We start from the raw sequence: 13,881 nt of genomic DNA on the forward strand, positions 1-13,881 counted from the left end.
GTTGATGTAATGATTTATATTCCTGAAACAGGGTCCCCTTTATAGGGGTGCACTGTATTTGTTTCATATGTTATAAAAGATATGGTGCTGCAGAACAGTCTTTGCATCTTCAAATTCACTCAGCCACTATTCGTTCTTAACACAACAGTAGTCACCTACATTCAGAGGTTAAGGAAGAGTTTAGTTATAGTGCTTTGACTTTTTGTGTTTGGGAACACAGAAGAGAGCATCAGGAACCAAGAGAAATGCAGATGAGGATTAGGAAGAGGATAGTAATACAAAGGCAAGACCGAAAAAGCAGTAAGGATGTGTTAAAATAGATGCAAAAAACCCCAAACTGGTAAATGAAGCCATTGGGAGGGTAGAGGCAAAGACATGTTTACAAAGGATACACATGGGAAAATTTGGAACAAAAGAAAGTGCTGAAAAATGTGTTCTGTTTTATGGAAGAAAAACTGGAGAAAAGGAATGATGAGGTAGGATTTATTTTCAAATGGCAGTTTATATTTTGAACAGAAATTTGAAGATTGTTTGCAAGTCTCTTGTCTCCTTTTTTGCTGCATAGTTTCACAGAAAATTCTGAACTTCCCTAGCTCTGCTTGGGGAGGGTACCAGCATACTAAATCAAAATTTGCACAAAATTCCTGCATTGCATACCATCATCCAGTTTGTTCTAAAAAAGCAGATTATCAGTAAACCTTTTTAGATTACAAGTCTCAGAATTCAGGGAATTTGTACAGTATGGTTTTGGGGTACGCGAATATCCAGATGCAGAGCTGAAAGTAGTGAAATAGAATATAGAATATACATAGAAATAGAATATAGAATCAAAAATACTGGTTGGGAGGGATCTCATGAACTGTTGAAGCCACTACAAAGGCACAGCCTGTTTCTCCATTACTTTTCAATTACAGGGCACTAGTGTCAGTTGTTAAAGTTAGTCATATAGAGAGTTTTGGGATGAAATTTTTTTAATGCTTGCTTGCTTTACACCGATGGCTGAATATTTCAGGAAAGTAAAAAAATAAAATTGTTCACTGAATTCAGAGGCAAAAAGAGAGAGGAGAGAGAAATGTAGCTTTTGAAAAGGTTACACAAATTGAGTGAGTGTAAGGCAATGAATCAACATTTTACAGTTATATAGACAGCCTTATTTCTGCTATTTGCTGACTGTTGCAAGCTTGACATAGTAGTTTTGTCTTTCTACGTCTTTGGGTGTGTATATGTATAATCAAAGTGCATAGTGGGGCTATTTAGGACAACTGTGGAGAGATCACACGTGTGATTCCCTTCATGATTTTCTTTAAACTGCCCTTAGTTTTTTCACAGCATGTTACTAACAGGAAGATTTTTCTGCCAATCCATTTAATGGTTAGTCATTGTTTAACCCGGCAGGCGGCTAAACACTGCACAGCCGTTCTCTCACTCCCCCTGCCCACCCACAGTGGGAAGGGGGGGATGATCAGAAAAAAAAAAGTAAAATTTATGGGTTGAGATAAATACAGTTTAATAGGACAGAAAAGAAAGGGAAGATAATAATGATAAAAGAATTAGAATATACAAAACAAGTGATGCACAATGCAATTGCTCACCACCTGCCAACCGATGCCCAGCCAGTTCCCGAGCAGCAGCCCCCGGCCAGCTTTCCCTGTAGTTTATATGCTCAGCATGACGTTATATGGTATGGAACATCCCTTTGGTCAGTTGGGGTCAGCCGTCCTGGCTGTATCTCCTACCAACTTCTTGTGCCCCCCAAGCCTACTCACTGGCAGGGCAGTATGAGAAGCTGAAGAGTCCTTGACCACTGCGTAGCAACAACTAAAACATCAATGTGTTATCAACATTATTCTCATCATAAATCCAAAACACAGCACTATACCAACTATTGGGAAGAAAATTGACTATATCCCAGCAGAAGCCAGGACGTGGTTACAAGTGATGAGATGTTTCGGGCAGAAAAGAGTTGAACTAAGCACCTTTCTCCCATTTTCTGTTTTGAAGGGATTTGTCTTATAACAATATAAAGGACCTCCCAAGTTTTAAGGGCTGCCACTCCTTGGAAGAAATGTAAGTAGAAATACATGTTATTTATTTTTATTACCTCCTTAGTATGCTGAGTCTCTAGAAACTTTATTTGCTTCATGTTTCATCATAAGTTTCTAAGATTCGGGACAGAGAGAGATAATATGACCGTCTCATGTGAGGAGTGTGCTGGACAGAAAATTCAACCACTTGTGTTTTCCTCAATTAGCTAAGGTTTAATTGCTCCTCTGATGCAAAAAAGAATGAGGGGCACCTTAATCCTGCATTTCATAGTAGTACTGCTATACGCATAAATGGAGTGAGCATTTATGTGTTTTCCTTCCTGCCTCTTATCTCTTCCACTCTTCAGTTCCCTCCAACCATCAGCCTGTGCTTGTGTAAAATGTTTTTTCCTCTAGGCCCTGTAAGACACGTTCAAAACCCATCTTTGCTTTTCCTTACTTCACTGCTTTAAAGCTTCTTAAGCTTCATTTCCAGACCCTACACAATTTTTCTGCCTGCATATGTTCCTACTTCTACCTCTGCTACACTCAAGCTTCTTTCCCCTTCACCAGAGTGGGGCTAATAGACTTCTCAGAGGCCTTTGCTGTTACACTCTTGACATCTTCAGGCTTGTTGTACACATGGTTCATTGTAAAGGCAGCTAGTGAACTGGAAGTATAATTTGCCCGTTAGGTCCTGAGGCGTTACTCAACATTTTCCTTTGATAAATCTGTATTTTGAGAAATGAAAGTTCACTCAGGGTTAGAATATGCCTGAAGACTCCCTGCAGAATGAAGTAGATTTGTTTTAAATTTCAGTGTGACCCCTCAAAGTTCACAGAGTGTTACTTTTAGCTTGGAAATAATTCAGTCCACACTTAACAGTCTCTTCTAAATTAAGTGACTTGTGAATTGGGATTGGGCAGAGGTGCCATGAAAGAGCTTCGTGGTTGTATTAACGTGGCTAATGCGAAATACTTAAACAGTTTGCCTACAAGGGGAAACAAGAAAAATCTTATCATTGGTAAGGTTAAATCTATTATTAGCAGGCACGAAGCTACCCCTTGATTTGAAGTCAGCCCAGTTAGCCAATAAAGTTCTGTTTCTACTTTTCCACTTTGCAGTTCCTTACAGCATAATCAAATCCATGAAATCACAGAGGATACCTTTCAAGGACTGTCCTCCCTTCGTATCCTGTAAGTGCACATAGCTGCATACTGAGTAAAGCAAGATAATGTTTTTGATTCCCATGTAAACTGATGTCAGGGTTTGGTGTTACAAATCTGGTTGATGGCAAAAGGCCAGGTATGCTGGATCCTAAGGTGAAGCAAACCATGTACAAGAGATACTAGCAGCAGCCAGTTTCAGTCCTGTTCTTTCTATTCTCCATTTTGTTTTTCTAGCCTGTATTTTTTTATACATACATATATATATATATGTATGGAGAGAAAAAAAGGAGGGTTTTTTTTGGTAGTCTACTATTTTGCATTATATTTTTACTATATTATCCCATTATATAATATTTATTGGAGAGATCTTGTCTGTTTTCCTCATGAGGAGCAGACAAGTAAACAAAATTATCCCTTCCCCTTACATCTCTAGCTATATGAAAGTTATATAGGAACACTGAAATTATCAGAAAAAAAATCCACAAATTGACAGGTTTTTTAAAAGAAAAGTCATAATACAAGTCACGGTGGTCCAGTGGGAGCTGGATCTGGAATTTGAAATCCAGCAAAGCAGCTGGCCTTCTGCTTGTTCTTACGTTGTCTTCCCCCACCCCTGCCGACGTGCCCTGTCGCCCGTGCGGTTGTCACCGGAGGGATCGTCCTGGCACCTTCAGCCTGGCCGTGGGTGGTGGCAGAGCCAGGCTCTACCTCGGGAGCGTAGGCTGAGCTGCTAGCGCCAGGAAGGAAGGGAAAGGGGGCAGGAATGGGAGATGGATTCTGCTTTGGGGATGAGGTGAAGCAGGATACAGCTGCCTTACCGAGGGATTTGGCTGCTGCTGCACCTGGCTGTCTGGGGAGAGAGGGGAAATGGGAGGGTTGATTCAGCTTTGCTGACAAAGGCATAATTTATTTGCCACCTTGGCTTTTTTCTCAGTACGGTGGCTGTTACGAAGTTTTGATGAAACTGCTAAAATAATCTCATTTGGCATTCATTGCAGCGACCTCAGTAGAAATCGGATCCATCAGATCCACAAGGAAGCTTTCACCACTGTTGGAGCTATTGTTAACCTGTAAGTAGGCTATTCTGTGCAGCTATTCTCTATCATTAAACTTCTGAAATAGTAAATATTTTTAGCTTAAAATTAATATGTGCCCATTGTGTTTCATCTCTGTGAATCACGAAACCTCTCGCTAGCTGAACACATGCAGGGCACGCTTCTTTAAAGTGCCTGCTGCGCTGACAGGCATTTGCCAGACCACAACCTCAATATGACACTTTAAAAAGCCTTCCTACTTCAATGAAATGTATGCTATAGGATCTTCAAACGTACTTCGTTGTAACACTGTCTTAATATTCGCATTTCAGAGACCTAAGTTTCAATGAACTCACTTCAGTTCCAGCTGAAGGATTGAGTGGACTGAACCAGCTTAAACTTGCAGGCAATTCTGAGTTGAAAGAAGCTTTGGCAGCAAAGAACTTTGCAAAGCTCCGGTACGTTGGTAAATGACACCAGAGTGTGCCTCGCTTATTTTGACAGTAACAAGCAATGTGACAATAAATGAAGCCAGTTTAGATAATATTCATGACAAATGGTCAGGCCCTTTGCTGAGTCCTGTAGTGCCTTAACGTTGGTATATATATGAAAGGGCATCTGACTCTTCTAGTATAGAAGCCATTTGCAGACAATTTTCTTGGAACCTTTTGTATTTTTCCTCCACCACTTTTCAGGAAGTTACCTTATGGCTTTGGAGTAGTGGTTTGGGTGGATTCCATTTGTTATTGAACTGAGCACATCTGTCATTCAGAGTGTGGAAAACGGGAGCAGATGCGCAGGTGTTTGATTCCATAATCACCATGCTTTATACATACGCTGTTTATTCTTGGAGGCGAATAATAAAGAGTAACAGTAATCATTCAGTAATCAAATGGAAACCTCGTACTGATTTCAGTGGGAGGTGGATCAAACAGTGATTAACTGCTTTGCGTTTTTAAAGATCCTTCTGCACCTTAAGAAGCAGCAGTTAAAAATTGTTTCCCATAGTGTCCAATGGAAAAAATGGAGACGAAGATACTGTTAATTTGTTGTAAGGCCAGCAAATGAATCCATGTAACTTTTAGAATCAGGCTTCAGCAGTCCTGTGGAGCGAGCAGATCCGTTTTTAGGTTTTGATCTGTGTTTGAGAACTAATGCATTGTGGGATCCTTTAGGCTGATGTTCCTCCCAAATGTTTACCAAAACAGAATTCAGGAACAATACTTCAGATAGTTGATATTGTAGCCTTGAGTCAGAAAAATTAGCTTCTGGTCTGCTATTATCTCATTGTTTATGTTAACTTTTAAAAACTCTCTATGCAGCTGTACTTCTTCTCTACCAGGATTAATGGTATGTACCGTTTCTGTCAAACACATACAAAAAAATAGGAAAAAAAAAAAAAAATCTCATTTCAGAGCCACAAAATGAAGTGAGAAGAAAAGATGTGATTTTTAACATTGTGGTCATCTGGGAATTAACCTTCTTAAAAAACAGTTACTCTTTAACTTGCTTAATTAGCTTTTAGTTTAATTTGTACAGCAACACCACAAACACTGATCAGAATTTGATTTGTATGTGGAGGAGAATGAGTAGTAGAGGGCTAGACATCACAGAATTTTCTTTGTACCCGTTGCAGCAGATGAGACTTGGATCCATCACCTGTCCTTTATCTCATTGCAAAAGTTCATCAGAAATGGTTACAACTGATCCAATTTGAAATAGTTTACTATTAACAGCCGTGACCAAAAGAAGCTTCAGTTTTAGCACTGAAGTGTGCCACTGAAATATTTTTAATAGATGGTAATCTTAACTTCGGTTACAATGGGTAACACTCTTTGTTGTTCTGCCTGTATTTCAGGTCACTCTCTGTACCATATGCTTACCAGTGCTGTGCATTTTGGGGTTGTGATTCTTATTTAAACTCTAATGCTGAAGATTCCAGTCACCAAGATCAAGGTGCCTTGATGGATCGCGAGAAGGGTAAGTGTTTCGTTGTACTAAACTGGCAGTATTATTTTGGGCCAGACGAGACTGAATAACAGTGTATGTTGTCTTTGAATAAGGAAATTTGGAAAAATGTAAATCTTTATAGGGATACAAAAGCTGTCTCTGAAAGTGCTTAGCAGTTGCTTACAGATCGGCAGTGCCATGTTCCTTCTAAATGCGTGAAGTGGATTTATCTGAGAGTGTAAGATTTGCCTGTTCTTAATAATAAAAAAAAAAATAATCCATATTTTAAAAAATTCTAAACTGCTGGTATTGTTTCTGTCATTTTCTGCTCTGGCAGAAATGGTTCTCAGTATTTCAGCCTTCCTGTTCAGAAAGGGCTTATCCTTCCACTGTCTACTTCAAGGCCCATAGATCTTTCCCTGGTGATGAAAGATGTTGCTGCTTTGTTAGAAAGCATTCTGTGTAGCTGGGACAGGCAGTAGTAATTCAAACTGCTGCAGCGATTTCCGCACTGAGCGTTTGACCTTACGTAGCAAACTGGAACAGCTCCACTTGTTAAAGCTTGAATGTTGGTGAAGTGTTAGGCCTTTGATCTTTCAAAGGACTATTTCCATCCTAGGCAGCTTCACTGCATTTAATTTTTTTTTTTTTTTTTTCTTTCCTACAACTAACCTGTTTTTCATTTTTACTTGGATACAGCTGATGCAGATGTTCTAAGAAATGAGGAAAATGAGGAACTGGGACAGACTATTATTCACTGTACACCAGCAACAGGTAAATCTTAAAATGTGCTTTAGCCACATTGTGAACTTCAGGCATGGTGTTATGCAAATAGCTGTCTGCAGAATTACATGTTTCATTCCTCGTAGTCATTCTGTACACAGAAGATTAAATTCTACAATGCCTGGGTGAAACTTCATTTGATGTCAGTGTTGTTTTGGATGAGCGATCACAAAGATTTGGCTCAGCTGTAGACACATAGCACTATATCGGAGAACTATGCTAGGAGAAAAACAGAGGTTTTGTTCCATAAGCAGGACACTCAAGACTGTAATACTTACATTTGGAGCCTGCTGTGTTTAATGCACTGCCCCCTAATTCTGCATTACTCTTGCCAAAGAGATGTCTGTGGAGCAGACTGTATGAATGCTCATCTGTTTCAGTGAGAAGCCAGCCTGTGCTTTAAAAGCTTAACTCAAACTGCTGTCATTGGTGGTTTTAACTAAGCTTGATGTCTTTGCAGAAGAGAGGATGAGGAGCACTTAAGTGATCTGTTCCCCAGCCCTGCTATAGCCGCATTAAGTGACAGCAGAGGGCTATTACAAGTAGCTGGAGCAGGCAGTAGCATCTTAAACTGCTACAGATATTTGCGCAATGAGTAGTCTTATTGGCATACCAGAACTGCTCCAATTTGGGCTTGAACAGTCCAGGAGTGCTGAAAGTCTTTGATCTTGCAAACGAATATTTTCATTCTAGGCAGCTTCGTTGCTGCCCTTATGCTTATCTTCCTCGAACTGCAAATTTCCACACGTGGTTCCACTCAGCTCCTAAAGCGCTTGCTGTGGTGCCTCCTGCTTCCTTGCCTTTGCCGTGGGCTCTCCAGAGGATTCCTTCTATAGGTCTTGTACCCTCCTGTTTGCATAAACAGGAATACATAGATGGGGGGAACTGTATGCTTCCAGTGAAGTTACTTCTGGATGAGCAGGGGTTTTCCAAGTCTTGTTTCATTCTCTTCTCCTAAACTGGTATTTTACATCCATTATGAAAATCTGTTCGGTCTTTGTCTTTTGGGCTAGCTCCAGCTTTAGTATACAGAATATCACAAGGATTTCTTGATCACAGCCAAAAAAAATTGTGGTCAGAAAGTCAAATACATTATTAATGTAACTGTACGTGATCTGAGAATTAATTTGACGAAGGCTACTTATTTGCTTTTGATCTCCCGTTCACAGAATGAGAATTCAGATGGTGTGTTACATGGGTTAAATCTGTAAAGCCTTTAGCTCTCTTTTTTTTTTTTTTGCCCATGCCAGAGATGCTGTAGCTCTAAAAGGGAAGGAAGAGCTTGTTTTACAAGTTCAAAATTTGCCTTGTTTTTCACCAGTCCCTCCCATACTAACAACTTGTTTTCTATGCCATGCTGTCGTCTGGTCATAAGTAGGACACTCCACCCACGGTGTAAGTTGTGAATCATTGCTCATCTCGTAGATCCACTTTCCGCTTTGCCTAATGGCAGGAGTGGATTGCTGAACAGTGGCACTCAAGTAGCACAGCACTGAAAGCCATGAAACTCATCCTTCCGAGCATGAACTTCCCCCGGTGGGCTGGGAATATTAGCAAGAGAGGAGGGTAACTTTTAGCTCTAAGGATAGTTAGACCTTGGGAGAAAGACAAGGGAGGAAAGTGTGGTGGGGTTTGTTTGTCTGAAGATGCCTCACTGTACAGCTACTAGAAAACAGACTTCAAATTGATTTTGGAAGCACAGCGTTGGGATTTTTAAATTTCCTAAGTAGGAAGTTGTTTTTATTTTTAAGTAGACTCAGTTTAGCAGCTATTGTTGCGTCATGTGAATGTACTGCAGAAATAGTTATTTTGGTGAGAATGTCTTACTTGGGAATACCTGCAAAAAAAGGGATTTTACTGGTCTGATAATCCAGATAGCACTGTTATTCCCTGCCCAGAAATGAAGCTTGCTCGTTTAAACAAAAAGATTCTTTTTTGACTTGTCAGTTCAGTAATTTCTGGAAGTTGCTTTAGGCCTTGGGAGACTTTTGCACTGACATTTAATCGTTCTCCGCCGTTGCTGCAGCCCACATTAGTGATGGGTTGTACTTACCTTTCACCTGCCTAAAGGGAAGGCATGAGCTGCGCAGAGCCAGGAGTCGCCGGCTGAATCCGGCTCAGACGCTCCGGCCCGAGGTTGCAGCACAGTTTGGCATTTTTCTGCCTGCCTCCAGCTCCCAGTGTGCCCGACTGCAGGGAGAGATCCCCAGCTATTGTGCTTTGGACAATTAGCTGTGCTTAATGGGGATGTAGGAGAGGTTAAACTCTTCTAATTGTTACTTAAAATCAGTAGGATTTCCCTATGGAATAACTAGCAATTAGAAGGATTAGAAGGGTAAGCAGTAGTAGTGACCTTTTTTCCTTGTCTCGCCTCATATTATTTTGCTTGTTGGAAGTTTTTTATTATTTAAGCTTTTTTAAGTGGCAAAAGAAGAAGAAAAAAATCGTTTTCCCTATATGACTTTCCAAGCTCACAGTGCCTTTCAGTGACGGGGGCGGGGGGTGGGGCTTGTGGTGAATTCCTGTCCCCATTAAAGCTGATTAAATTGAATTTGTCAGCTGTTTTAAAGATATTTCCTTGTGACCAAAAGTTACTCCAGGAGGCATGGTTGTGAATAATTTTTTGAGAGAACACGTTCCTTCTAAAAAATTCTTTCCCCCACTTGCTTTTATTTTGTTACCAATTTTTTTTTTATGAAGTATGAAATCTAAAGAAAATAAAAAGTATTTAGATGGCACTAATAAAAGCTGTTTTGAGTAGCTAAAAGGTAATTAAGTTTGTTTAGCTAGCTTGTTTATACAAAGTATTCTCAAGTGACCATTCATCGCAGTAATTATTATTTCAGGCATAATTAATTAGTAAATAGCTTCAGCAGAATAGTTTGCTTTTAACTGACCTATTTAGCAATTCAGCTGTGTACTCTATTCATGAATTAATGAGTTCTCTTGTAATACCTTTTGAAAATCTTGCTTATTCAGGCATGATTTTTTTTCCTAAATTGGTTGTCCTTATGTTTGTTTGTTTTTTTTTTTTCTTCTAGGTGCTTTTAAGCCTTGTGAATATTTATTGGGCAGCTGGATGATTCGACTTACTGTCTGGTTTATTTTTTTGGTTGCTTTGTTCTTCAACCTGCTTGTCATGTTAACAATATTTGCATCCTGTACTCCATTGCCATCTTCCAAACTGTTTATAGGCCTGATTTCTGTCTCTAACTTATTTATGGGGATCTATACTGGTATTTTAACTTTCTTGGATGCTGTCTCTTGGGGAAGATTTGCTGAATTTGGCATATGGTGGGAGACTGGCAGTGGTTGCAGAGTTGCTGGGTTTCTTGCAGTCTTTTCGTCAGAAAGTGCCATTTTTTTCCTGATGTTGGCAGCTGTTGAACGGAGCTTCTCTGCGAAGGAGATCATTAAAAAGGGGAAAAGCAATCGCCAAAAACAATTTCAAATTGCGGCAGTTTTTGCTTTCCTGTGTGCTGTGGTAGCGGGATGCTTACCACTTTTTTATAAAGCGGAGTACTCGGCGTCACCCCTTTGCTTGCCCTTCCCCACTGGAGAAACACCTTCGTTAGGTTTCACAGTAACTTTAGTGCTCCTGAATTCATTAGCATTTTTGCTAATGGCTGTTATCTACACTAAACTGTATTGCAACTTGGAAAAAGAGGACCTCTCCGAAAACTCGCAGTCCAGCATGATTAAGCATGTCGCTTGGCTAATCTTCACGAACTGCATCTTTTTCTGCCCTGTTGCGTTTTTCTCGTTTGCACCATTGATCACTGCGATCTCTATCAGCCCTGAAATCATGAAGTCTGTTACTTTGATATTTTTCCCATTACCCGCTTGCCTGAATCCAGTTCTGTACGTGTTCTTCAACCCAAAGTTCAAGGAAGACTGGAAGTTGCTCAGGCGCCACATGACCAGGAAGAATGGAGCGGTAGCAATCGCCGTCAACGCTCAAGGGGGCTGCGTGGCGCAGGATTTTTACTACGACTGTGGCATGTACACCCATTTGCAGGGTAACATCGCCGTGTGCGAATGTTGCGAATCGCTCCTTTTATCCAAGCCCGTGCCCTGTAAACATTTAATAAAATCACACAGCTGCCCCGCGCTGGCGGTGGTGCCTTGTCAAAGGCCGGACGGCTACTGGTCGGACTGCGGCACCCAGTCAGCCCACTCCGACTATGCGGACGAGGACGACTCCTTCGTGTCGGACAGCTCAGACCAAGTGCAGGCCTGCGGCCGCGCGTGTTTCTACCAAAGCCGAGGATTCCCTTTGGTTCGTTACGCCTACAACATACCGAGAATTAAAGACTGAAAGGGCTTTGTGCCATCGGCTGTTCCAATAAAGAGGTATAACGCTTCGTGGACTGTTGCCTGTTTTGACCTTTCGAGCAGGAAGCACTTTTGTAATCATCATTTAGTGTCATTTGTAAAGAAGGGAAGCGGGCAGTAACTTCTTGAGCCATACATTTAAAAATAATTAAACAAATAAATCAGTTGCCCTGACTGTAAATAATTGGTAAACTGAATTTGTTACCCAATATTTTTACTCTTTCCACGCAATAGTGGTTCCTTTTATACGTTTTTTTACATGCTAGTGGCGTGTTTCCACGTTGTGCTCCAGTTGTACTTTACTTCTGCTGTTGGCAAGGTAAGTTCTGTTGATTTTTTTTTTTCTTTATTTTTTCTGCCAAAGCACAATATAAAGGACAGCTGTTTAATATTAAAGAAATTATTTTTAAATGTGACTTTTCTATAATTAAGCAAAAAACTCTCTTGCTAGCTTTGTATAGTGTATTCAGCATTGAATCTCAGGATGAATTTTACTGCAGGGCCAAAAAAGGGATTGATTCTCCCATACGTAACTGTGACAGCAATATAGGAATACCATGTTTGTTTTGTATTTCAAGCCAATGTTCAATTTTAAAAAAAGGTCATGTTACAATAAAGCACTTATAGTCTACAGATAGCATAGATTACAAAATAAGCGTAGTAAGAGCTGTCAGGAATAATAGGGTTGAAGACATTTTTCCAGTGATGATGCGTTACTTCAGGTGAACCACAGCAACTTTCTTCAGTATTATGCAGTCGGGTCACACTGTTGGAAGGAGTATCGATGCATCGGTGGGTGTTAGCAGTGCTGTCGATGTATATAGCTCGTGTCTTTGCAGAAAGACCGGGGAATACTCTGCAGCCTGTTGAATGTTACAGCACCCCAATAATATCTATGAATAGACTTGAGATTTTAGCAAATAGAGGGAAAACAGAAAGCAATTTTGCAATAAAAGAAAAGCATTTTTGCCAATTATTTTGCTGAGAGTGAAGTACACTGTGCAAAGTCACTGATTTTCATGTAAATCAGTGCACTATTTTAAAACCATTCAAGTCCTGCGACCCAAATTATTTAAGTACAATCAGTGATCCATTTATCTACATTTAGTTTGAAATCTGATCGATATAAAGTTATGAATGCATGATTAAGTAATTACATATGTTTCTTGAACGAAACACTAAATCGAGAGCAAATCCACTGCCATCCTAGTTACTCTGGAGACATTAAGATTTAAAGCTAGATTGCTGTTTTAAGAATTAAACTGTATATACTGTTCATACAATGAATTTTTATCTTTGTATTGTAAATTATTTGATAGAACACATGATGGGAAATGTGGCTTCAGTTCATTTTGTTAATTAAAGCTACCTCCTAAACAATAGTGGCTGCCAGTAGCAGAATGTTTAAAATGTGGTTTATATACTTTTTGCATTGTAAATAGACATGGTTGTATATTGTCACTGTAATAAAAACAGAATCCTTGTATATCAAAATCATGTAGTTTGTACAAAGTATGGGAGGATTATTTACTGTATGCTGTTAATTTTGTAAGCCAAAATATTCACATGTAAAAACAAAAGAGAAGAAAACCAACCCAGAGTTGTTAATTCTTATATTTACACTCATGAATATTACATCTGCAATTAGCATGGAATGTTACACTGAAAGCAAATAAAGGGTACATGACTATTGATTGTTATTTATCTCTGTTTTTCAAAAGTTAAGGCTGAAAACGGTGCACATGTGAAATTATTGAGCGTATATAACGTGTCATTTGTTCTCCACTGCGTGTGGTGAGAGTTTCAGGAAAGAATTGCCAGCAAAGAAAGAAAGTTGCCAATTTGCAAGTGGATTTATGATCTCGGACTAATGCTGACTCTTGGCATGCAAAAGGTTAAAACCTTCAGAGAAGTGTTTGCCCTCTTAGAAAGCAATCTCTTTAATAAAGATGTTACTACATATTGTATTTGAGTTGAAATGTTTTTAGTATGGCTTGGAAAAATCATACAGGTGATGATTTTGGTTTTGATACTCTTTCCATGCTGAGAGTTGGGCGGGGGGGGGGTTAGCCATAGTCTTGTAAGAGTCCCAGTCTGTTCCACACTCTCTATGTTGGCCAACCAGTCACAGGTAACGAGCATACTTCTAACAAGAATACTTCTCAAAAAGGGCAAGAAATGTCAGATGCCATTTCATAATCGGTAGGGAAGGAAATCCAACTGTCAATTTCAAACAATGTTTTTGGGTATGGATTTATTTCTTCTTCTGTTTTACAAATGAGTTTTCACTGAAATGCTATTAAAATGGTCAGATGCGATCCGTTTGGAGTTACAGTGTTTAATTTATACATCAATATGGTTTTGATTTAATGCAGTCAGCCCAGTGTCTTCCAACACACACAGGTTTTATCTGCTGGTACAGGTGAAAGAATACAGGCACTGGCTACTAAAATCAGCCCATCAAGAAGCAGTGCTGCAAAACTTGCCTGTCTCAACATCGCCACGTGCCCAACCCCTTTGGACGATCGCGTAGGGAGAAGCCGGAGAAACCAGGTACTCAGTGCCTCTTTGTCGTGTCTTTGATGG

General features: G+C 39.8%; 1 protein-coding gene across 1 annotated transcript in view; it reads left to right on the forward strand.

Annotated features, from left to right (window-relative positions):
- The window catches only part of LGR4 (leucine rich repeat containing G protein-coupled receptor 4), an 84,846-nt gene extending 71,859 nt beyond the window's left edge, over positions 1-12,987 (forward strand). Inside the window, exons 12-18 of the mRNA XM_052811285.1 lie at positions 2,002-2,067; positions 3,149-3,220; positions 4,192-4,263; positions 4,560-4,685; positions 6,086-6,207; positions 6,877-6,951; positions 10,002-12,987. Coding sequence (XP_052667245.1) covers positions 2,002-2,067; positions 3,149-3,220; positions 4,192-4,263; positions 4,560-4,685; positions 6,086-6,207; positions 6,877-6,951; positions 10,002-11,278 — 1,810 coding nt within the window. The 3' untranslated portion in view covers positions 11,279-12,987. The remainder of the gene's footprint in view (positions 1-2,001; positions 2,068-3,148; positions 3,221-4,191; positions 4,264-4,559; positions 4,686-6,085; positions 6,208-6,876; positions 6,952-10,001) is intronic.
- The last annotated feature ends 894 nt before the right edge of the window (positions 12,988-13,881 follow it).

The sequence above is a fragment of the Harpia harpyja genome, chromosome 16, assembly GCF_026419915.1.
Source record: "Harpia harpyja isolate bHarHar1 chromosome 16, bHarHar1 primary haplotype, whole genome shotgun sequence".
NCBI lineage: Eukaryota > Metazoa > Chordata > Aves > Accipitriformes > Accipitridae > Harpia > Harpia harpyja.